This window comes from Microcaecilia unicolor, chromosome 9, assembly GCF_901765095.1.
Source record: "Microcaecilia unicolor chromosome 9, aMicUni1.1, whole genome shotgun sequence".
NCBI classification, from domain to species: Eukaryota; Metazoa; Chordata; class Amphibia; order Gymnophiona; family Siphonopidae; genus Microcaecilia; species Microcaecilia unicolor.
The window spans coordinates 62,102,259-62,125,148 of record NC_044039.1 but is presented as its reverse complement, the minus strand read 5'-3'; the positions used below and the strand labels follow the sequence as shown (position 1 = coordinate 62,125,148).

General features: G+C 46.4%; 1 protein-coding gene across 3 annotated transcripts in view; it reads right to left on the bottom strand.

Annotated features, from left to right (window-relative positions):
* Positions 1-22,890, bottom strand: part of TTC38 (tetratricopeptide repeat domain 38) — a 561,013-nt gene that overhangs the window by 236,201 nt on the left and 301,922 nt on the right. For 2 of the 3 annotated variants that reach the window (XM_030214669.1, XM_030214671.1), the window contains one exon: positions 20,375-20,434. The exons of the other annotated variant lie outside the window; for it this stretch is intronic. In XM_030214669.1, coding sequence (XP_030070529.1) covers positions 20,375-20,434 — 60 coding nt within the window. The remainder of the gene's footprint in view (positions 1-20,374; positions 20,435-22,890) is intronic. 3 annotated transcript variants of the gene reach the window in all.

The following is a 22,890-nucleotide window of genomic DNA, read 5'->3' as shown; positions in this document are numbered from 1 at the left end:
TTCTTCCCCTGGTGGTACGGGTTCGACCGCATTGGCCTTTAGAAGGGCGGAGAGTTCCTCTGCAAGTACCTGCTTGTGCTGGGAGCTGAAGGATTGAGCTCCTGGTGGGCAATTTGGAGGTTTGGACACCAGAGTGAGAGCGTATCCTAATCAGACTATTTGAAGAACCCACCTGTCGGAGGTAAGAGGCCACCTTTGGTGAAAAAGTATCAACCCCCCCCCCCCCAACAGGTAGATCATCCGGAACAGATACTTTTACCGCGGCTATGCTGCTCTGGAGCCAGTCAAAAGCCCGTCCCTTGCTTTTGCTGGGGAGCCAGAGGGGCCTTAGGTGCACGCCACTGACGAGAGCGAGCCTGCTGGGAGCGAGCTTGAACAGGCTGTCGAGAGGTAGGAGTGTACCTACGCCTGTTATAAGAATAGGGAGCACTCCTTCTCCTCCAAAAAACCTCCTAGTGGAGGAGGTAGTAGCAGAAGGCGTCCGGCGGGAGAGAGAATCCATTGCATCATGATGCTTCTTGAGGGTATCGACCATATCCTCAACCTTCTCTCCAAAAGATTAACCCCCCGGCAAGGAACATCCGCCATTCGCTACTGGGTCTTCTGATCCAGGTCCGAGACACACAGCCATGAGAGTCTGTGCATCACGATACCCTGAGCAGCTACTCGGGATGCGGCATCAAAAGTGTCATAAAGCTCCCCTGGCCAGGAATTTGCAACACGCCTTCTGCTGCCTGACCATCTGGTGAAAAGGTTCAGCAAGCTCTGGAGGGAGAGCTTCCACTAAACTGGACAGTTGCCTCACCAAGTTCCGTAAGTGAATGCTCGTGTACAGCTGGTATGTTTGGATCTTGGCGGCGAGCATTCCAGCCTGATACGTACGCCTCCCAAAAGAATCCAAGGTCCTAGACTCTCTGCCCAGGGGCGCCGAGGCATAGTCTCTAGTACTCTTGGCTCTTCTGAGAGCAGAGTTCACCACCATAGAATCGTAAGGAAGTTGGGCCTTCACCATCACAGGCTCACCATGGACTCTGTACTGGGACTCGGACTTCTTGTTGACAACTGAATTAGAGAGAGGGCAAGACCAATTCCGCAACATCGCTTCCCTGAGCGTATTGTGCAGGGGGGCCGTTACAACCTCTGCAGGTGGAGAAGGATAATCCAGGACCTCGAGCATCTCAGCCCTGGCTCATCCACAACCTCCATGGGAAATGGAATGTCCTTAAACATTCCCACACAAAAGAAGAAAAAGTAAGACTCTCAGGTGGAGACTGTCTGACTTCAATAGGTGGAGTAGGATCAGAAGGAAGCTCATAGGAGTCTTCCTCCGAAAATACCTGGGGTCTTTCTCCTCTCCCCATGAACGCGCTCCTCTTCAGTACCGGACAGAAGCTCTCGAAGAGCAGCCCAAACCCGAGCCTGTCTCGACTTCGAGGATCGACGTCCTCGTGGGGATGTCGAGAAGTCGACCCCTGCCTGGACTGCGGCAAAGCTTCCTCCACCGACGTCGAGGGAGAGTCGACCCGGGTGGCAACTGGCTCTGGTACCGCAAGCGGTACCAAGGGCGGGGACCTCCTCAGAGGAGATGGGCCAGACGCCATCTCAGCAATAGGAACGGGAGGCGCAAGCACCTCCAGTACCAAAGCAGATGGACGGAGCAGTCCTTCCAGAATTTCTGAAAGATTGGCACGGAGACGCTCATCGAGACCTGCCATCAAAAAAGGCTGGGGGGGGGGGGGGGCCGGTGCAGGAGTCGGTGCCAGAATCTGAGGGGGCTCGAGAGCCGGTACCAGGCTGCCGGATGACCGACACATCGGCACCTACTGAATGGAGGGTGAGCGGTCCTCTCGGTGTCGACGCTTCTCGGGTGCCGACTCCCTCGGCTCCCCGGAGCTCTCGGTACCGTGTCTGGAAGGAGATCGATGGCGATGCTTCTTAGCCTTTGCCCAATGCCCATCATCGACACTCCTTGGTACCAATGAGGACATGGAATCCTCACGCTTCCTCGGGGTCGGGTCCGACTCAGGTCGGTCTCGGGGGTCCTGCATAGCAGTAGGCCTCGAGACGGGTGGAGACCCGCTCGATGCCTCGCTGCTCCCAGCTCGAAGTGGTCTCTCGGCAGCCATTACCTGGACTTTCGGTGCTGCTTCCCTCGACGTCGCCGACCTCGGTACTGATGTTGATGCTGACGTCAAAGGACCGGACCGATCTGGAAAAAGCTTCTCACGCTGAGTCTCTCGAGCCATCTGGGTCCTTTTCTTCATCAATTTACACAGCTTACAAGCAGCTGGAAGATGATAGGGCCCGAGGCACTGGAGACACCACGCGTGAGGGTCGGTACACGAAATGGTTGCAGCGAGTACAGCGTTTGAAGCTGCTGGGAGTCCTCGATGGCATGGGCAGGAAAATAGCGTCCGCGAAATCAAACGATTGTGCCAGATAAAAAAGCACAAAAAAGGGAAAAAAGACGCGTCCGAGCAGCCTAAGGACAGCCGCAACAAAAAAGAAAGGAAACTTGAAAAAAATGAGGAAAACTAAAAAATTAAGGAAAAATTTTTTTTTTTAATTTTGAAGAACTAAAATAAAAATAATTTGAAAAGGGGCACGATAAACGCGGAAAAAACACGATCTCCTGAGCAAAAGAGGAGGAGCAGAGAAAAAAAAACACTACCCCTTCGCAGTGCAGAGAAAAAGAAACTGAGGGAAGCGCGCGGGTGGGAAGTCACTCGCGCATGCGCGGTGCGTTGTCCCGTGCGCGCCACGCCACTTCTAGAACATTTGAAAGTTTTTGTTTTGACTTCCGGTCTCCTGGGCTGTCGCGGACGACGACCCATGCGTGATGACGTCCAGCCTTCTTGTCCTCGGAGAATACATTTCTTACCTACCAAGCATGCTTTATAGACCAAAGAGTTTTGGTAGACAGTCCCAACCCTCACAGGCGAGACACACCCCAGAATAAGACTGTCTGGTGAAACCACTACCTTCTGTCTTAAAATTCTTTCCAAAAATCTAATCACTGATGTCCAGAAGGATTTAATCACTGGACAATCCCAAATAGCATGGCAAAAGGTATTAGGGGATCGGTGACATCTACTGCACAGGGGTGTGTCTACACTTCCCATCCTGTACAATCTTGACTGTGAGGTGTAAGCCCTAAAGATCACTCTTGCCTGACATTCCCTAAGCTCCGCACTCCACACCCATCTGGGAACACTACCCATACCGCGCAACAAGTCTCGGGAAGTGATCAGTGTCTGCACATCTTCTGACCAACAATGAGCAACAAGGCTGAGATCTCTCTGGGGTCAACACTGTTTTAACCTCTTATGAATCAATGAAATCGATACAGGGTCATCCGTCGGCATCTCAAAAAGCTTTTGAAATCTAGTGGTCAGATCAACACTAAGGGAGGACGGGGGTAACACAGCTATGTAATAAGATAGTTGTTTATAAGCAAAGCTATCCGCCCATTCCTATGTTTCGAAGGGCAATAACTCTAAAGTCTTGAGTGCACCATTAGGATCTAAAAAGTGTTGCAACATAGTAGATGACAGCAGAAAAAGACCTGCATGGTCCATCCAGTCTGCCCAACAAGATAAACTCATATGTTCTACTTTTTGTGTATACCCTACCTTGATTTGTACCTGTCCTCTTCAGGGCACAGACCATATAAGTCTGCCCAGCACTATCCCCGTCTCCCAACCACTAGCCCCGCCTCCCACCAGTAGTAAGCCCCTTATCTACTCAAAGCAATAACCACAGAGTTTCCGTACCCGGGGGGGAAGTCTTCAATCCCCCCAAATAGGCAGGAGCCCACTACAATATGGATCAAATGACCAAAGCCTCGCCTGTCCCGCCACAAAGCTACCATTGGCCTTATTAGTACACTAGAGTGAAGATAAGTTGGCAGCATTGGAGAATAAGCCTGCAAAACCTAATGTAGATGTAAGGGATGACACAATACAGTTTCCATATGGACCAGAGTATAATGCTCTGTTCTGAACAGCCAGTGTGAAGTGGACCCATAGCTCGAGGACGCTGAGACTGTGGTGGTATATAAAGGAGCAAACTTTATTGTAGACTCTACACAGACAAGAGACATCGAAACCAAGAAACCACAGACACACTCCTTCTCCAGAGGAACTTACCTTCCCCTCAGGGAGAGAGAATATCTGACCAGAGAATTTCCTAAGAGAGGGAGAGGCCAGGGGAGGGGAATATACAGAGCACCACAGAATTATCCACACAATACAGAGAGGTTCCATTACTACAACCAGGAGAGGCCATACCATTACAACCATCAGAGATGACGTTTCCCATTTTTAACCTTTCTGAGATCTCCCAACAGTCAAATACAATGCCTTTCAGACAAGGATTGATTTATTTAAATTCAATCGCAAATTACAGATTATCCATGCTTTTTCCAACACTCCTATCACATCCACTGACATTTCCACAGTCAACAGACCCTCGACTTGGACTCCTCCTGGCCCCATCAACCCGCATATTCTAGCGTTTTCTCCATGCGTAGAGAGAGATGTACTTCAACTTGAGAAGAAGAAACGATTATGGTACTATAATACTACAAAGATAGAGCAAAAAGCCATCAAACGTCTCAGCCACAATCGAGACATAGTCATTAAACCGGCAAACAAGGGAGGAGGAATCGTGGTAATGAATCGTGAAGATTACATCAAAGAGGTAAAAAGACAATCACCGATCTGGAGTTTTATGTGCCTTTAGATAAAGATCCCACACCAGATCTACAAGATATCATCACGGAACTTATTGACATCTCCTCAAGAATGGGTTTTTTGACAAAAAAGGAGAGAGATTTCCTCCAGGTAAAACACCCAGTCATTCCCACCATATACATACTACCCAAAATACACAAATCCTTAGATAACCCACCAGGTAGACCCGTGGAAAGGGATAAACGAACAGGGGCGACCATCTCTAAGGGCGCCCATCTCTGAGGACGTTCCCGCGAAGGGGTGGAGCATCCCATATTATTGAAACAAGATGGGCGCCCATATTTTGTTTCGATAATACGGTCAGGGATGCCTAAATCTCAACATTTAGGTCGACCTAAATTTTGAGATGGTCGACCTTAGAGATGGCATTTGGTCATGGGAGGAGCCAGCATTCATAGTGCACTGGTCCCCCTTACATGCCAGGGCACCCTAGGGGGCACTGTAGTGGACTTCACAAATTGCTCCCAGCTGCATAGCTCCCTTACCTTGGGTGCTGAGCCCCCCCAAAACCCATTCCCCACAACTGTACACCACTACCATAGCCCTTAGGGATGAAGGGGGGCACCTACATGTGAGTACAGTGGGTTTCGGGTGGGTTTTGAAGGGCTCACATTTACCACCACAAGTGTAACAGATGTGGGGGGGGGGATAGGCCTGGGTCCGCATGCCTGAAGTGCACTGCAGTACCCACTAAAACTGCTCCAGGGCCCTGCATACTGCTGTGATGGAGCTGGGTATGACATTTGAGGCTGGCATAGAGGCTGGAAAAAAGTGTTTTTAAATTTTTTTTTTTTTTGGGTGGGAGGGGCTTGGTGACCGCTGGGGGAGTAAGGGGAGGTCATCCCCGATTCCCTCTGGTGGTCATCTGGTCAGTTCGGGCACCTTTTCGAGACTTGGTCGTGAAAAAAAAGGGACCAAGTAAAGTCGGCCAAATGCTCGTCAGGGACGCCCTTCTTTTTTCCATTATCAGCCAAAGATGCCCATCTGTTAAGCATGCCCCCGTCCCGCCTTCGGTACACTGCCGACACGCCCCCGGAAAGCAGTTGAGGACGCCCAAAATCAGCTTTCGATTATGCCGATTTGAGCGACCCTGAGAGAAGGACGCTCATCTCCCGATGTGTCGTAAGATGGACGCCCTTCTCTTTGAAAAATGCCCCTGATAGTGTCTTGAAATGGCTCCATTCTCGAGCCAGTTTCCACAGTTGTAGATTTCTTACTTAGACCCTTTGTTCTACAGATTCCTTCATATGTACGTGACACAACAGATATGATAAATGTTCTACAGGAATATGATGGCCCTCTGACAGATACCATAATGGTTACTCTTGATATAGAATCTCTTTACACGAATATTCCCCAGTTTGAGGCTCTTAGGATAAATAGAAAGCACACTTCAGAAAAGGACTATACATAGAATTCCCAACCACCTCATATTAACCTGCAGCACTCACCAAGAATTATTTTCTGTTTCAAGACACTTTTTATCAACAGATCAAAGGCATGGCCATGGGGTCTTCAATGGCCCCTGACGTCGCTAATTTATATGTAGGCAATTTTGAACACCAACATTTGGAATCTAGTATTTTTTCAGACAAAATCAGGATCTATAGACAATATATAGATGACAACTTTATCCTGTGGCAAGGTGATACCGAATCATTAGTTTCATTCCACACCTGGCTTAATTCCATAGATCCAAACTTGAAATTCAAGATGGAATTCAGTGAAGATTCTGTATATTTTTTAGATTTGAATATTTCGAAGGGACCATACTTTTTTCAAAACTACAGTTTACCAGAAGCCAACCAACAGAAATGTTTTCTTACACTATACAAGTCATCATAATCCATCTCTCAAAAGTAACTTACTGTTAAGCCAGTTTCTTTGGTTATGTAGAATTTGCTCAGATTTTGGAGATTTTAATGTACAGTGGTGGAAATAAGTATTTGATCCCTTGCTGATTTTGTAAGTTTGCCCACTGACAAAGACATGAGCAGCCCATAATTGAAGGGTAGGTTATTGGTAACAGTGAGAGATAGCACATCACAAATTAAATCCGGAAAATCACATTGTGGAAAGTATATGAATTTATTTGCATTCTGCAGAGGGAAATAAGTATTTAATCCCTCTGGCAAACAAGACCTAATACTTGGTGGCAAAACCCTTGTTGGCAAGCACAGCGGTCAGACGTCTTCTGTAGTTGATGATGAGGTTTGCACACATGTCAGGAGGAATTTTGGTCCACTCCTCTTTGCAGATCATCTCTAAATCATTAAGAGTTTTGGGCTGTCGCTTGGCAACTCGCAGCTTCAGCTCCCTCCATAAGTTTTCAATGGGATTAAGGTCTGGTGACTGGCTAGGCCACTCCATGACCCTAATGTGCTTCTTCCTGAGCCACTCCTTTGTTGCCTTGGCTGTATGTTTTGGGTCATTGTCGTGCTGGAAGACCCAGCCACGACCCATTTTTAAGGCCCTGGCGGAAGGAAGGAGGTTGTCACTCAGAATTGTACGGTACATGGCCCCATCCATTCTCCCATTGATGCGGTGAAGTAGTCCTGTGCCCTTAGCAGAGAAACACCCCCAAAACATAACATTTCCACCTCCATGCTTGACAGTGGGGACGGTGTTCTTTGGGTCATAGGCAGCATTTCTCTTCCTCCAAACACGGCGAGTTGAGTTCATGCCAAAGAGCTCAATTTTGTCTCATCTGACCACAGCACCTTCTCCCAATCACTCTCGGCATCATCCAGGTGTTCACTGGCAAACTTCAGACGGGCCGTCACATGTGCCTTCCGGAGCAGGGGGACCTTGCGGGCACTGCAGGATTGCAATCTGTTATGTCGTAATGTGTTACCAATGGTTTTCGTGGTGACAGTGGTCCCAGCTGCCTTGAGATCATTGACAAGTTCCCCCCTTGTAGTTGTAGGCTGATTTCTAACCTTCCTCATGATCAAGGATACCCCACGAGGTGAGATTTTGCGTGGAGCCCCAGATCTTTGTCGATTGACAGTCATTTTGTACTTCTTCCATTTTCTTACTATGGCACCAACAGTTGTCTCCTTCTCGCCCAGCGTCTTACTGATGGTTTTGTAGCCCATTCCAGCCTTGTGCAGGTGTATGATCTTGTCCCTGACATCCTTAGACAGCTCCTTGCTCTTGGCCATTTTGTAGAGGTTAGAGTCTGACTGATTCACTGAGTCTGTGGACAGGTGTCTTTCATACAGGTGACCATTGCCGACAGCTGTCTGTCATGCAGGTAACGAGTTGATTTGGAGCATCTACCTGGTCTGTAGGGGCCAGATCTCTTACTGGTTGGTGGGGGATCAAATACTTATTTCCCTCTGCAGAATGCAAATAAATTCATATACTTTCCACAATGTGATTTTCCGGATTTAATTTGTGATGTGCTATCTCTCACTGTTACCAATAACCTACCCTTCAATTATGGGCTGCTCATGTCTTTGTCAGTGGGCAAACTTACAAAATCAGCAAGGGATCAAATACTTATTTCCACCACTGTACAATCAGAGACTTTAAGTAAGAGATTCCTCAACAGAGGTTATCCAACTAGATGCATTCAAGATGGATACAAAAAAGCACTGTCAAAAGATAGATCTTCTTTATTACAACCTGCAGACCACCATGAAATGCTAGATATTGTATGCACCCTCAGGTATTCCCATCTTGTGAAAGACATACAAAAAACGATCAGACACCATTGGCATATCTTGAATGGCCTTGAGTGCTTTAAAGAGAAGAAACTAGTAGTGGCATACTCAAGGGATAGGAATCTGAAAGAACATTTAGTACCCTCTCTACTACCAGAACTAAAAGCACGTCTAAATGACCAAGGCCACCACCACTGTGGAAAGTGTAGTGTTTGTAGTCATTCCATCGACACATCTATCTTTGAACACCCCATGACTTCAAAGAAATACTTTTTGAACCACACCTCTAACTGTAACACTTCTTGTGTGATTTATCAAATTCAGTGCCCGTGCCGCAAGTTGTACATAGGGAAAACTATAAGAGCAATTAAAACCAGAGTAATAGAACACAGAAGTTGTATTAATAGAAAAATAGAAAGCGCTCCTCTTGTCAATCATTGGATGTCAAACAATCACAGCATTTCAGATCTTACAATTTTGGTTTTCAAGGTATTCAGAAATAACAAAAGAAGAAGTAATATAGACAGCCAGTTATTGAGAGAAGAACAGAGACTTATTTTTGAAATGGACACTTTAGCACCTAAGGGGCTCAATAATGACAGATTTTACAGTATTTTTTTTGAGAGACTGGAGTTTTTTAGGTGCCATATCTAGAAATTTTTTTTTTTACATTTAGCCTCTTTTTTACAATAACATTTTCTATTTTTCCATTTTTACTTTAAAAATTTTTTTTTAATTTTTATTTACTTTTTCTATATATTGGCTACACTATATTTAAATGATAATTCACACATGCATATTTTTTAAATAATATTTTTCGATAATTTTTATTTTGTCATTTTTTACTTTTTTTATTTTACTTTCTTATGTTATTTTTATTTTATATTATTTGTTTTTATTTGTTTTTCCCTCATTTAACTATCTTTCATGTTTTCATGTTTTACTATTCTTGGTCACATAGATGCCAAATGGAGGAGTAGCCTAGTGGTTAGTGCAGTGGACTTTGATCCTGGGGAACTGAGTTCGATTCCCACTGCAGCTTATTGTGACTCTGGGCAAGTCACTTAACCCTCCATTGCCCCTGGTACAAAATAAGTACCTGAATATATGTAAACCACTTTGAATGTAGTTGCAAAACACCTCAGAAAGGCAGTATATCAAGTCCCAATTCCCTTTCCCTTTCATTATTTAAGTTTTAATTTCTAAACATTCATTTTTTAAGATTTATCTATCTAAGTTTTCAAAGATCATTCGCAATCATTATCATCGTTATTGAGGAACCTCAATATTATGCTCTTGTTCCTTTTTTTACTAGTAGTATGTATCTATCTGTTGACATACTCTTCGGTATAATGGATAGGTAGTGTACCTATTATTACACAGATGTATTTACTAATAGTTAAAAGAAAGTTGTTTGAGTATCTAAATGTTTCCAAAAAAGTAGACGTCCATTCTAATAAAGACACACTCATTGGATACGATGGAAGTCCATCTTGTTTTTTGACCCGACATTTTTTTCAGCAATATCCAATGACCCTGTCTTTTTTAAAGGGAAACTGAAATTAATTTATTTTATATTGTATATTTTAAGTGTACATCTTTATTTATTTTACGCAGATACAAACATCTCATTTTTTATAAGTGCACACCACTCATTCAATAAGAAGTACAACTATTCATTCGATGAGATGGACGTCCATCCCGTTTTGACTCTAAGACATCACTTTCATTTACATTTCTGGATCTCATTTCCGTTTTTTTTGGCGCCAAATTAAAGTATTTAACTATCCATCTGTCGGATAAACAGTTTTTCGTTCTGAAGGTACAAGCAGATACACTCTGCTATACTTCGGTTTTTAAATCGCGAAGGTCTTTGACAAGGTAAGGTTCCTTATTACATTTTTTCAGATAGATCCTCCTTTTTTCAAGACACATATTACTTTCGAAACATCTGTTTTTTAAGTTACACATGTTTATCGAGTGCAGTGGAGACATAAATCATGAGCAGCCTATTAGTATGATACTCCACTCAGTTTATATAGTAACATAGAGGGGCATAATCGAACGGGGCCGGCCATCTATAAGGGCGGCCATCTGTAAAGCCGGCCCCGTAAAACGGCATACCCGACCATATTATCGAAACAAGATGACCGGCCATCTTTCGTTTCGATAATACGGTCGGGGCAGCCAAATCTCAACATTTGGGCCGCACTTAGAGATCACTGGCGTTAGACATGGCCGCCATTGGTTTTCGCAGATAATGGAAACTAATGGCGGCCATCTCAAACCCAGCCAAATCCAAGCCATTTGGTTGTGGGAGGAGCCAGCACTTATAGTGCACTGGTCCACCTCACATGCCAGAACACCTACCGGGCACCCTAGGGGGCACTGCAGTGGACTTCACAAATTGCTCCCAGTGTGCCGAGCCCCCCAAAAAACCCCAAACCCACTACCCACAACTGTACAACACTACCATAGCCCTTAAAGGGTAATGGGGGGCACCTACATGTGGGTACAGTGGGTTTGTGGTGGGTTTTGGAGGGCTTCCATTTACCACCACAAGTGTAACAGGTAGGGGGGGATAGGCCTGGGTCCGCCTACCTGAAGTGCACTGCAGTACCCACTAAAAACTGCTCCAGGGACCTGCATAGTGCTGTGATGGAGCTGGGTATGACATTTGAGGCTGGCATAGAGGCTGGCACAAAAATGTTTATATATTTTTTGGGGGGGGGTGGGAGGGGCTTGGTGACCACTGGGGGAGTAAGGGGAGGTGATCCCCAATTCCCTCCGGTGGTCATCTCGTCAGCTGGGGCACTTTTTTGAGGCTTGGTCCTAAAAATAAATGGACCAAATAAAGCTGGCCAAGTGCTCGTCAGAGCCAGCCTTCTTTTTTCCATTATCGGCCAAAACCGGCCATCTCTTAACCACGCCCCTGTCCCGCCTTCGGTACCCTGCCGACACGCCCCCTTGAACTTTGGCCGGCCCTGCGACGGAAAGCAGTTGAAGCCTGCCAAAATCAGCTTTCGATTATACCGATTTGGCTGGGTTTAGGAGAAGGCCGGCCATCTCCCGGTTTGTGTGGGAAGATGGCCGGCCTTCTCCTTCGAAAATAAGCAGGATAGTACCATAATAAATGGCAGCAGAAAAAGACCTGCACTATTACTACTACTTATCATTTCTATAGCGCTACAAGGCATACCCAGTGCTGTACACCATACACAAAAAGACAATCCCTGCTCAAAGAGTTTACAATCTAGATAAGACAGGTAAACAGACAGAACAATTAAGGGTAAGGGAATAAAGAGGTGAGGATAAAAGGACAGGGCAAGTGAGTTAGGAGTCAAAAGCATTGGTAAAGAGGTAGGCTTTGAGTTTGGACTTGAAAACGGCCAAAGATATGGGGCTAGACGTACAGGCTCGGGAAGTCTATTCCAGTCCATCCAGTCTGCCCAACAAGATAAACTCATATGTGCTACTTTATGTATATACCTGACCTTGATTTGCATCTGCCATTTTCAGGGCACAGACCGTAGAAGTCTGCCCAGCACTAGCCCTGCCTCCCAATCACCAGCCCCGCCTCCCACCACCGGCTCTGCCACCCAATCTTGGCTAAGCTTCTGAGGATCCATTCCTTCTGAACAGGATTCCTTTATGTTTATCCCACGCATGTCTGAATTCTGTTACCATTTTTATCTCCACCACCTCCCACGGGAGGGCATTCCAAGTATCCACCACTCTCTCCGTTAAAAAATACTTCCTGCATTTTTCTTGAGTCTGCCCCCCTTCAATCTCATTTCATGTCCTCTAGTTCTACCACCTTCCCATCTCCGGAAAAGGTTCGTTTGTGGATTAATACCTTTCAAATATTTGAACATCTGTATCATATAAGATGGTAAAGAACGGCCAAAACTGGGTTTTTTGATTTCAAGTGAAACCAAATCTGTGGTTGAAATTTGCTGCACAGCTTCAGCCGAAACCAGTATCACACGCTCCCCCCCTCACCCCACTAGATTAAAAACGCTGCCTTCCCCTGGTCTACCTTAGAAGCCCTGGTGGTCCAGTAGATAATTAGTCAGGGCAGGAGCATCTCTAGTCACTCCTGTCCAGGCTAGCTCTGATCTCAAAATGGCTGCCAGGACCTCCAAGATTGCTCCTGCCCCATCCAAGCCACTAGACTACCAGGGCTTCTGAGGCAGGCCAGGGATGGGCAATGGTGTATATATATACAGATAATTCTAATTCAGTGACTATTCAAGTACACATTATATAGTGAGCTAGATATATTTAAGCACAGTTTGTTCATTACCCTTACACAGTAGAATGACCTCCATTTTATATACCCCCTTTTTCTAGTCCTAATATAGTCTTAGTGAATCGCATGATTTCAACACCGTGAGAGGTTTACAAACCTCGGATCACTCCATAGACTTCCCGAAGAATCCACTAATCATTCCTCTTTATGTACATTATCTGAAAAAACAGAGTATTCTTATATATTCATACTGTTCATTTTTCATTCCTAGACCAACCTGTACTGGGAACATTTTTTCACATCACTCAAGGTTTGTCAATTTATTGATTAACTTTAACTCATTACAACACATACTGTGAGACACATGATGTTAGTTGTAAATTTCTATATTTTAACTATATATATTTTTTATTTGTATATATTTTTTATTATTATTTTTTAATCTCTTACTTTTAGTATTTTTCATAAATTTTATTTTGTGCATTTTTCATTTTATTTTGATTTACATTTTTTGCATTGACGATATACATATATGTCATTTTATATTACAATACTGCCATACAATTTTAGCAATTACATTACTTTCTCTACTTTATAATGGTGTATGGAATTTTCTGTAAGATTTACCTCTGCACATACCGTATTTGCATGATAACATACATAAGTCATGAGAGTTTAGTCTAAATCCATTATGAATGTATAAGAAATTTTGTGATTCATGAAACGTACTCATTCGATTTAAGTCCCAATATATAGCGAAGATACATACCTGTAGCAGGTATTCTCCAAGGACAGCAGGCTGATTGTTCTCACTGATGGGTCGGTGTCCAAGGCGGCCCAGGAACGGCAATTTTCCAGAGCAAAATTAACAAAACTTTGCCAGAGTCTTCCAACGCACAGGGCACACGCACCGCGCATGAGCGGATGTCTTCTTGCCCGTCGCGCAAGAGTCCCACTCAGTTATAACCAAAAGCAAGAATTAAAGGACAATAACTCCAAAGGGGAGGTGGGCGGGTTTGTGAGAACAATCAGCCTGCTGTCCTCGGAGAATACCTGCTACAGGTATGTATCTTCGCTTTCTCCAAGGACAAGCAGGCTGCTTGTTTTCACTGATGGAGTATCCCTAGCACCCAGGCTCACCCAAAACAATGAACATTTGTCAATTGGGCCTCGCAACAGCGAGGACATAACTGAGATTGACCTAAAGCAGAAATATCTAACAGAGTGCAGCCTGGAACAGAATAAAAATGGGCCTAGGGGGGTGGAATTGGATCCTAAACCCCGAACAGATTCTGCAGCACCGACTGTCACATCGGGTATCCTGCTGAAGGCAGTAGTGAGATGTCAATGTGTGGATTGATGACCACGTCGCAGCCTTGCAAATCTCTTCTATAGTGGCTGACTTCAAGTGGGCCACCGACGCTGCCCAGCTTGGGCATAAGTGAAGGAAATGCAATCTGTTAGCCAATTGGAAATTGTGTGTTTCCCGACAGCCACTCCCCTTCTGTTGGGATCAAAAGAAACAAACATTTGGGCGGACTGTCTGAAGGGGCTTGTCTGCTCCACGTAAAAGGCCAATGCTCTCTTGCAGTCCAAGGCATGCAACTGACATTCAGCAGGGCGGGTATGAGGACGGGGAAAAAATGTTGGCAAGACAATTGCCTGGTTCAGATGGAACTCCGACACCACCTTCAGCAGAAACTTAGGGTATGTGCGGAGGACTACTCTGTTGTGATGAAACCTCAGATAAGGAGCATGCACTACCGAGGCATGGAGCTCACTGACTCTACGAGCTGAAGTAACAGCCACAAAGAAAATGACCTTCCAGGTCAAGTACTTCAGATGGCAGGAATTCAGTGGCTCAAAAGGAGGTTTCATCAGCTGGGTGAGAACGACGTTGAGATCCCATGACAGGGGGCTTTGACAAAAGAAAACCTCTCATGAAGCGAACAACTAAAGGCTGTCCAGAGATAGGCTTACCCTCTACATGTTGATGATAAGCACTAATTGTGCTAAGATGAACTCTTACGGAGTTGGTCTTGAGACCAGATTCTGACAAGTGTAGAAGGTATTCAAGCAGGGTCTGTGTAGGACAACAGCGAGGATCTAGGGCTTTGCTATCATACCAGACGGCAAACCTCCTCCATTTGAAAAAGTAACACCTCTTCATGGAATCTTTCCTGGAAGCAAGCAAAACCCGGGAGACACCGAAGGAAGCGAATTCTACACTCTCAACATCCAGGCCATGAGAGCCAGAGACCGGAGGTTGGGATGCAGAAGCACCCCCTCGTTATGAGGGTTGGAAAACAGTCCAATCTCCACGGTTTTTTGGAGGACAACTCCAGACGAAGAGGGAACCAAATCTGACGCGGCCAGAAAGGAGCAATCAGAATCATGGTCCCGCAATCTTTCTTTAAGTTCAGCAAAGTCTTCCCCACCAGAGGTATGGGAGGATATGCATACAGAAGGCCCTTCCCCCAATGAAGGAGAAAGGCATCCGACGCTAGTCTGTCGTGGGCCTGAAGTCTGGAACAGAACTGAGGAAGCTTGGCCTAGTGGTTAGGGTGGTGGACTTTGGTCCTGGGGAACTGAGGAACTGAGTTCGATTCCCGGCACAAGCAGCTCCTTGTGACTCTGGGCAAGTCACTTAACCCTCCATTGCCTGCCGTATTGAGCCTGCCATGAGTGGGAAAGCGCGGGGTACAAATGTAACAAATCTGAGTGGCAAAAAGATCCACCAAGGGGGTGCCCCACTCTCGGAAGATCTTGCGTACAATGCCCGAATTGAGCAACCACTCGTGAGGTTGCACTTTCCTGCTCAATCTGTCGGCCAGACTGTTGTTTACTCCTGCCAGATAAGTGGCTTGGAGAAACACGCCGTAACGGCAAGCCCAAAGCCACATCTGGATGGCTTCCCGACACAGGGGGCGAGATCCAGTGCCCCCCTGCTTGTTGATGCAGTGCATGGCAACCTGATTGTCTGTCTGAATTTGGATAATTTGATTGGATAGCCGAGCTCTGAAAGCCTTTACAGCGTTCCAGACCGCTCGCAACTCCAGGAGATTGATCTGAAGACCTGTTTCCTGGAGGGACCAAACTCCTTGAGTGTGAAGCCCATCGACATGAGCTCCCCACCCCAGGAGGGATGCATCCGTTGTCAACACTTTTTGTGGCTGAAGAATTTGAAAGGGACGTCCCAAGGTCAAATTGGATCAAACTGACCACCACTGAAGGGAATTGTGAAAATTGGTGGACAACTGGATTGCATCCTCTAGATCCCCGCCAGCTTGATACCACTGAGAAGCTAGGGTCCATTGAGCTGATCTCATGTGAAGATGGGCCCTGGGTGTCACATGGATTGTTGGAGGCCATATGGCTAGAAGTCTCAACATCTGCCGAGCTGTGATCTGCTGAGACGCCCTGGCCATGGTAACTAGAGACAGAAAATTGTCTGCTCTCGCTTCTGGAAGATAGGCACGAGCCATCTGAGAGTCCAGCAGAGGTCCTATAAATTCCAGTTTCTGAACAGGGAAAAGATAGGACTGGGGTAATTTATAACAAAACCCGAGTAGCTCCAGCAGTTAAATAGTCATCTGCATGGACTGTAGGGCCCCTGCCTCTGAGGTGTTCTTCACCAGCCAATCGTCGAGATAAGGGAACACAATGCACTCCCAAGTCTGCGTAGCGACGCCTGCAACTACGCCAGGCACTTTGTAAAGACCCTGGGCGCAGACGCCAGACCAAAGGGCCACCAAACCAATACTGGAAGTGCTGTGCTCCCAGACGGAATTGAAGATACTTCCTGTGAGCTGGAAGTATCGGGATGTGTGTATAAGCATCCTTTAAGTCCAGAGAGCATAGCTAATCGTTTTCCTGAATCATGGGAAGAAGGGTGCCCAGGGAAACCACCCTGAACTTTTGTGGGACTAGGAATTTGTTCAGGGCCCTTAGGTCTAGGATGGGACGCATCCCCCCTGTTTCTTTTGCATAAGGAAGTACCTGGAATAGAATCCCAGCCCTTCTGCCATGGTGGAACGGGCTTGACCGCACTGGCGCTGAGAAGGGCGGAGAGTTCCTCTGCAAGTACCTGCCTGTGCTGGAAGCTGAAGGATTGAGGTCCGGTAGGCAATTATCCAGAATATTTGAAGAACCACCTTTGGTGAAAAAGTTTTTAACCTCCCTCCGACCGGTAAGTCGTCGGCACGGACACTTTTACAGCGGCTAAGCTCAACTGGAACCAGTCAAAAGCCGGTCCCTTGCTTTTGCTGGGGAGCCACAGAGGCCTGCCTTCACGCACGCTGTTGACGAGAACGAGCACACTGGGGATGAGCCTAGAAGGCTGTCGAGAAGGAGATTGTACCTATGCTTGTTATAAGCATAGGAAGCATTCTTCCTTCCCCAGAAAAACTGTCTACCTGATGAGGGTAGTAGCAGAAGGCGCCCAGCGGGAGAAATTGTCCACAGCAGTTTTCCCGCTGCATGATCTGATCAACCACTTACTCGACTTTCTCACCAAAATATTAACCCCGGCAAGGGACATCCGCAATCTGCTGCTGGACCTCGATTGTCCAGGTCAGAGGCATTGCAGCCATAGAGTCCTGCGCATCACTATACCTTGGGCAGCGATTCTGGATGCAATAATCAAAAGAATCGGTAAGCACCCCTGGACAGGAATTTACAACATGCCTGTCTGCTGCCTGACCCCCTCCTGAAAAGGCCTGGCCTGCTCCGGGGAGCTTATCGACCAAGTCCGCCAGTTGCTTCACCATGTCCTCAAGTGGATGCTCATGTAGAGCTGGTAAGATTGAATTTTGGACGCGAGCACTGAGGCCTGATACGCCTTCCTCCCAAAAGAGTCCAGGGTTCTAGATTCTCTTCCAGGGGGCACCAAGGCAAAGTCTCTAGAACTCCTGGCTCTCTTGAGAGCAGAATCCACAACCATAGAGTCGTGAGGTAACTGCGACTTCATCAGCTCAGGTTCTCCGTGAATCCGATATTGGGACTCAGCTTTCTTAGGAATGGTGGGATTACTTAGTGGTTTCATCCAGTTCCGCGTGTCTCCTTGAGCACATGCAAAGGAACGGTGGATGACTTCTTAGGTGGCGAAGGATAGTCAAGGACCTCGAGCATCTCAGTCCTGGGCTCATCCTCAGATACCACAGGGAAGGGAATAGCCACAGACATTTCCCTGACAAATGACGAGAAGGAGAGACTCTCCGGTGGAGAAAGCTTCCCTCAGGTGAAGGAGTGGGATCAGAAGGAAGACCGCAAGACTCCTCAGAAGAGAAATACCTGGGATCTTCCCCTTCATCCCATGAGGCCATCCTCATCGGTATCGGACAAGAGTTCCTTAACTGCAGTCCGAACCGGGCCTGTCTCGACACCGAGGAACCAAATCCTCGATGCCAAGAGGTCGACTCCCATGCGGCGGCGGATGACGCTCCACTCTCCATCGAGGTCGACGGGGGAATCGACCTGGGTGGCAGCTGACGCCAATGCCGCAGGCGGCACTGGCTTCGGAGACATCACCACAGAGCTACAGAGCCAGCTGCTGCTTCCATCGACAGTACGGAGGGCACAAGCACTCCCGGTACCGGAGCAGGCTGACGCAGCAACCCCCTCCAGGAGACCTGGAAGAATGGCTCGGATGTGCTCGTCTAGAGTCGCTGTCAAGTAAGGCTGCGGGGTCGGTGCAAGAATCGGCGTCAGAATCTGTGGTGGTTGAGGAGGCCGGGTCACCGGACTGCCCGAAGACCAACGCACTGATACCTTTTGAATGGAGGTGAGTGGTCCTCCTGGCATCGGCGTTTCACGGGTGCAGAGTCCTTTGACACCCCGGAGCTCCCTCGCGGTACCCGGTGCTTGTAGGAGACCGATGAACATGCTCCTTCACCTTCGCACGATACAGTCATCGATACTCTCGGTACTAGACGAGGAGGACGTGGGAGGAATCCCACATACCTCCTCGGGGTCGGGTCCGAGGACCCGTGGGTCCGTGTCGCGTTGGGCCTGCACAGCAGGAGGGACTTACGCGACAGCGGCGGCAATGAGCCCAACTCGATGGCTTCACTGCTCCCACCTTGTGGTGGTACTCTGGACAGCCATTACCTGCGCTCCTGACGAGTCGATGCCGACCTCAGTACCCGATGTTGACGCCGGAAGAACCGGTCGAAGCTCCCAAAAGACAGGTCCTGAAGAGCTTTCCTCTCAACTGCCTGTGTCTGCTTTTAAGGGCTAGACAAAACTTACATGCATCTGGACGATGGTCCGGTCAAGGCACTGAAGACACCACATGTGTGGGATCGGTACCAGAGATCAACCGGTTTGCACCGAGTACACTTCTTGAAGCCGCTGGGAGTCCTCAATGACATGACGGAAAAATAGCGGCGGTGAAGTCAAAATTCTCGATTGTGTCAATTAAAAGGGCACAAAAATGAGAAAACGCATACACGCGACCTGAGAGGGCCGCGACGAAAATGAAAGTAAAGTTAAAAGAAATAAAGGCCTTTTTTTTTTTTTTTAAAGTTTTATAGACAGGGTAAAGAAACAAAATAAGACTAGAGGGAGAAAAAAACTCCGAAAAAGTCGTAAAAAAACAAAGGCTCTTTCTCTGGGCTGAAGAGAGAGACCGACGAAGCAGCCACTCTCCAACGCGGAAAAAGAAAAAACTGAGCAGGACTCTCGCGCAACGGGCAGTAAGATGGGCGAGCTGGAAGGCTCTGGCTAAGTTTTATTTTGCTATGGAAAATTGCCGTTCCTGGGCCGCCGTGGACACCGACCCATCAGTGATAACAAGCAGCCTGTCTGTCCTCTGAGAATTGTTGTTTCGTTGTTAGATGTTGGGTGTTTTGATCCTGAATAAAAACTGTTAAACCTTAAAAAAGGTTCCAGAGGAGATCCAGGAAATTATAGACCGATGAGCCTAACATCGGTGCGGGCAAAATGGTAGAGACAATTATAAAGAACAAAGTTACAGAGCATATTCGAAAGCATGGATTAATGAGACAAAGCAATCATAGATTTTAGTGAAGGAAAATCTTGCCTCACCAATCTACTACAATCTTTGAAGGGGTGAGCAAACATGTGGATAAAGTTGAGCCGGTCGATATTGTGTATCTGGATTTTCAAAAGGTGTTTGACAAAGTACCTCATGAAAGACTCCAGAGGAAATTGGAGGATAGGAGGTAGTATCCTATTGTGAATTAAAAACTGGTTAAAAGACAGAAAACAGAGAGCAGGGTTAAATGGTCAGTATTCTCAATGGAGAAGGGTAGATAGTCTAAGTTCTTTGAAAATGAGCCCCAGTGTGTTTTAGTTGTTTCAATATATGAAATTGAGGATTTTTGCCACATAAGATCAATCATATAGATATCATTGAGTCCTGAGGCAGGCACTTGTGTGCCAAAACGCAGATTTTTATTTCCTCATTTCACCAGGTGTTGATTCTTTATCAGGTGTTGGCTTTAGATTGGTCCTCCTCTATCTTTTTCTCCTTATCGAGTAACACTTCTACCACCATGGCTCCCAAACTGATGCTGCTGACCTCCCCCACTAGGCCTTACATTAGCCACCAGGTAATAGTATTTGTTTTTTCAATTTGCTTACAGAAAGTTAATCCAAAAAAAAAGGTATCTACAATTTCTTTGCTTACCCAAAGCAGTCACAATCACAACATTCTGCATAGCTCCCTTATACTGTACCTTCTCAATGTAATAGAGAGCCCAGTGCCAGAAAATATGGCAAGCAAGCATGTCACAATCCTGAAAAATGAATGAGAAGCATTAGACGAATTTTCTTCTCAAAGGAACCCTGGAACTTCAGCTGTTTGTCCTGATATGAAGACAAGGTCACACACAGAATGTGCTTACTGCAGAACTTGAACATCAAAGAACCTCATGTTTCCCTTCATAGCAGCTATGAAACATGAGGCTCTTTGAAATGATCACATCAAAGCTACTGCAGTGCTAGACCTGAAATTTGGGTTTGTGCTTCGGCTGAAAATCAGAAATGAAAATGTAGCTCCAGCCCGTCCACCAGCTCCATCCATTCTCCCTCTCCCCAGGCCTACCTTCTAAAAGCCCTGGTGGTCTTTAGGTCTGGGGGGGGGGGGGGGGGGAATGGGGACGCTGGCGTTCTTGAAGTGGCAGAGAAGGGAACATGTTTTCGGTTCTGGCAGAAACCAAGCTGCAGATTATGACTGCAGATTCAGTTTCGGTCGAAACCAAAACCACCAGTTTCAGTCAGCCTCTAATGTGATGTGAGATTTGCATCCTCTAAGTCTCAATATATCAAAATTCTGCAATAAACACATTTTCCCCCTATATTCAAAGCTATTTAACTGGCCAGACATGGCTGCTGACCGGTTAAATAGCATATCGGCACCTAACCACTAATATTTAACAGGAGATAACTGGTTATCTCTGCTGAATATTGCCAGTTAGTGCCTAGCACATAACCAGCTATATCACACAACTTATCTGGTTAGATGCCTAACCAGATAAGTTTAGCAGTCAAATAGGACTGCATAGCTGTCCTATCTTTAACCGCTAAAAAGGTACCCAGTTAGCGCTGGATAGCGGCACAGCCGATTAACTTTTTAGATGTGTTAAAAAAGAAAAACCCCACAGATATTCAATGCTGGTTGCTGGAAACAGCCTGGAATTAAAATACAGGCCCTTTGTACTGAGAATACCATAGCATCATTTACTAATACCACATTCGTTATCAAAGGTCACAGTGGTCACTCTTGGTACAGGCAAGCTAGTTCTATTTTTCATCTCTCAATTTAGTACAGTCATTATTAGAAGTCAGAGTAATGTACTATACTAATGGTGATCAAACAAACCTTCCCTCCTGACTGTATGGTAAAATTATGACTTACCTGATAATTTTCTTTCCTTTAACATAACAGATGAATCCAGGAACTAGTGGGTAAGTCCGCCTACCAGCAGGTGGAGATAGAGATAAACAAACTAAAGGGAAAATTAGGTTCTTACCTTGGTAATTTTCTTTCCTTTAGTCATAGCAGATGAAGCCATTACGTATGGGTTATGTCCATCAACCAGTAGGGGAGATAGAGAGCACTCAAACTTTCACAGTGCCCTCTTGGCCAGCTAGCTCCACTGCCTCTTCAGTATTTGAAGCTTCCAAAGCAGTATGGCAAACCGCAATGGGAATCACAAGAGCTTTCCTCACAGCGAACGATGGCCCATCACAAGGGCATGAACTCATAAAGGAGGGAATGCACATCCTCCTGGAGGGAATCACACATCCTCCCAACACACTGGAGGGAATGAACTCATCCTCCTATTTATAGAACTGGAGGGGAACACACGCGCCTCCTGGAGAGAATCAACACATCCTCCAAAAAAAACATGCTGGCGGGAATGAACACATCCTCCTAAATTTAAACTGAACATGAATCCTGAAGATTGTTTTCCAACTTTCTCCCAAGGAAGGAACTTCAGGAAATTAGAACAGAACCTGAAAAACAGATTCACAGCATACAGACAATCATACAGGGAGGGCTCATGGCTTCATCTGCTATGACTAAAGGAAAGAAAATTACCAAGGTAAGAACCTAATTTTCCCTTCCTTGTCATCAAGCAGATGAAGCCATTACGTATGGGATGTAACAAAGCAATCCCTAGATAGGGTGGGAACAAGCCACACCACGCGCTAGCACTTGTGCACCAAAACGCGCATCCCTCCTGCAATGTCGGGCAAAGGTGAGCTTAGAAGCCCATGTTGCTGCACTGCATATCTCTTGAAGAGAGAGTGCTCCAGTTTCAGCCCAAGAGGAAGAAATCGCTCTAGAATGTGCCTTAAAGGCTACAGGTGGAACCCTGCCGGCCAGCAGATAAGCTGAAAAGATAGTTTCTTTGAGCCAGCGGGCAATAGTGGCTTTAGACGCTGGAGACCCTCTGCGAGAACCGGATAGCAAAACAAACAGATGATCAGAAGTCCTGAAAGAGTTAGTAACTCGCAGATACTGCAGCAGAGTCCTGCGCACATGCAAAAGGTGCAGCTGCCCAAAAGATTCTGGAAACTCTTCCTCTGAAAAAGAGGGCAAGAAAATAGGCTGGTTTAAGTGAAAGGCTGAAACCACCTTAGGCATAAAGGAAGGCACGGTCCGAACCGTGACTCCGGACTCTGAAAATTGCAGAAATGGGTCTCTACAGGACAGCGCCTGGAGCTCTGACACCCGTCTCGCCGA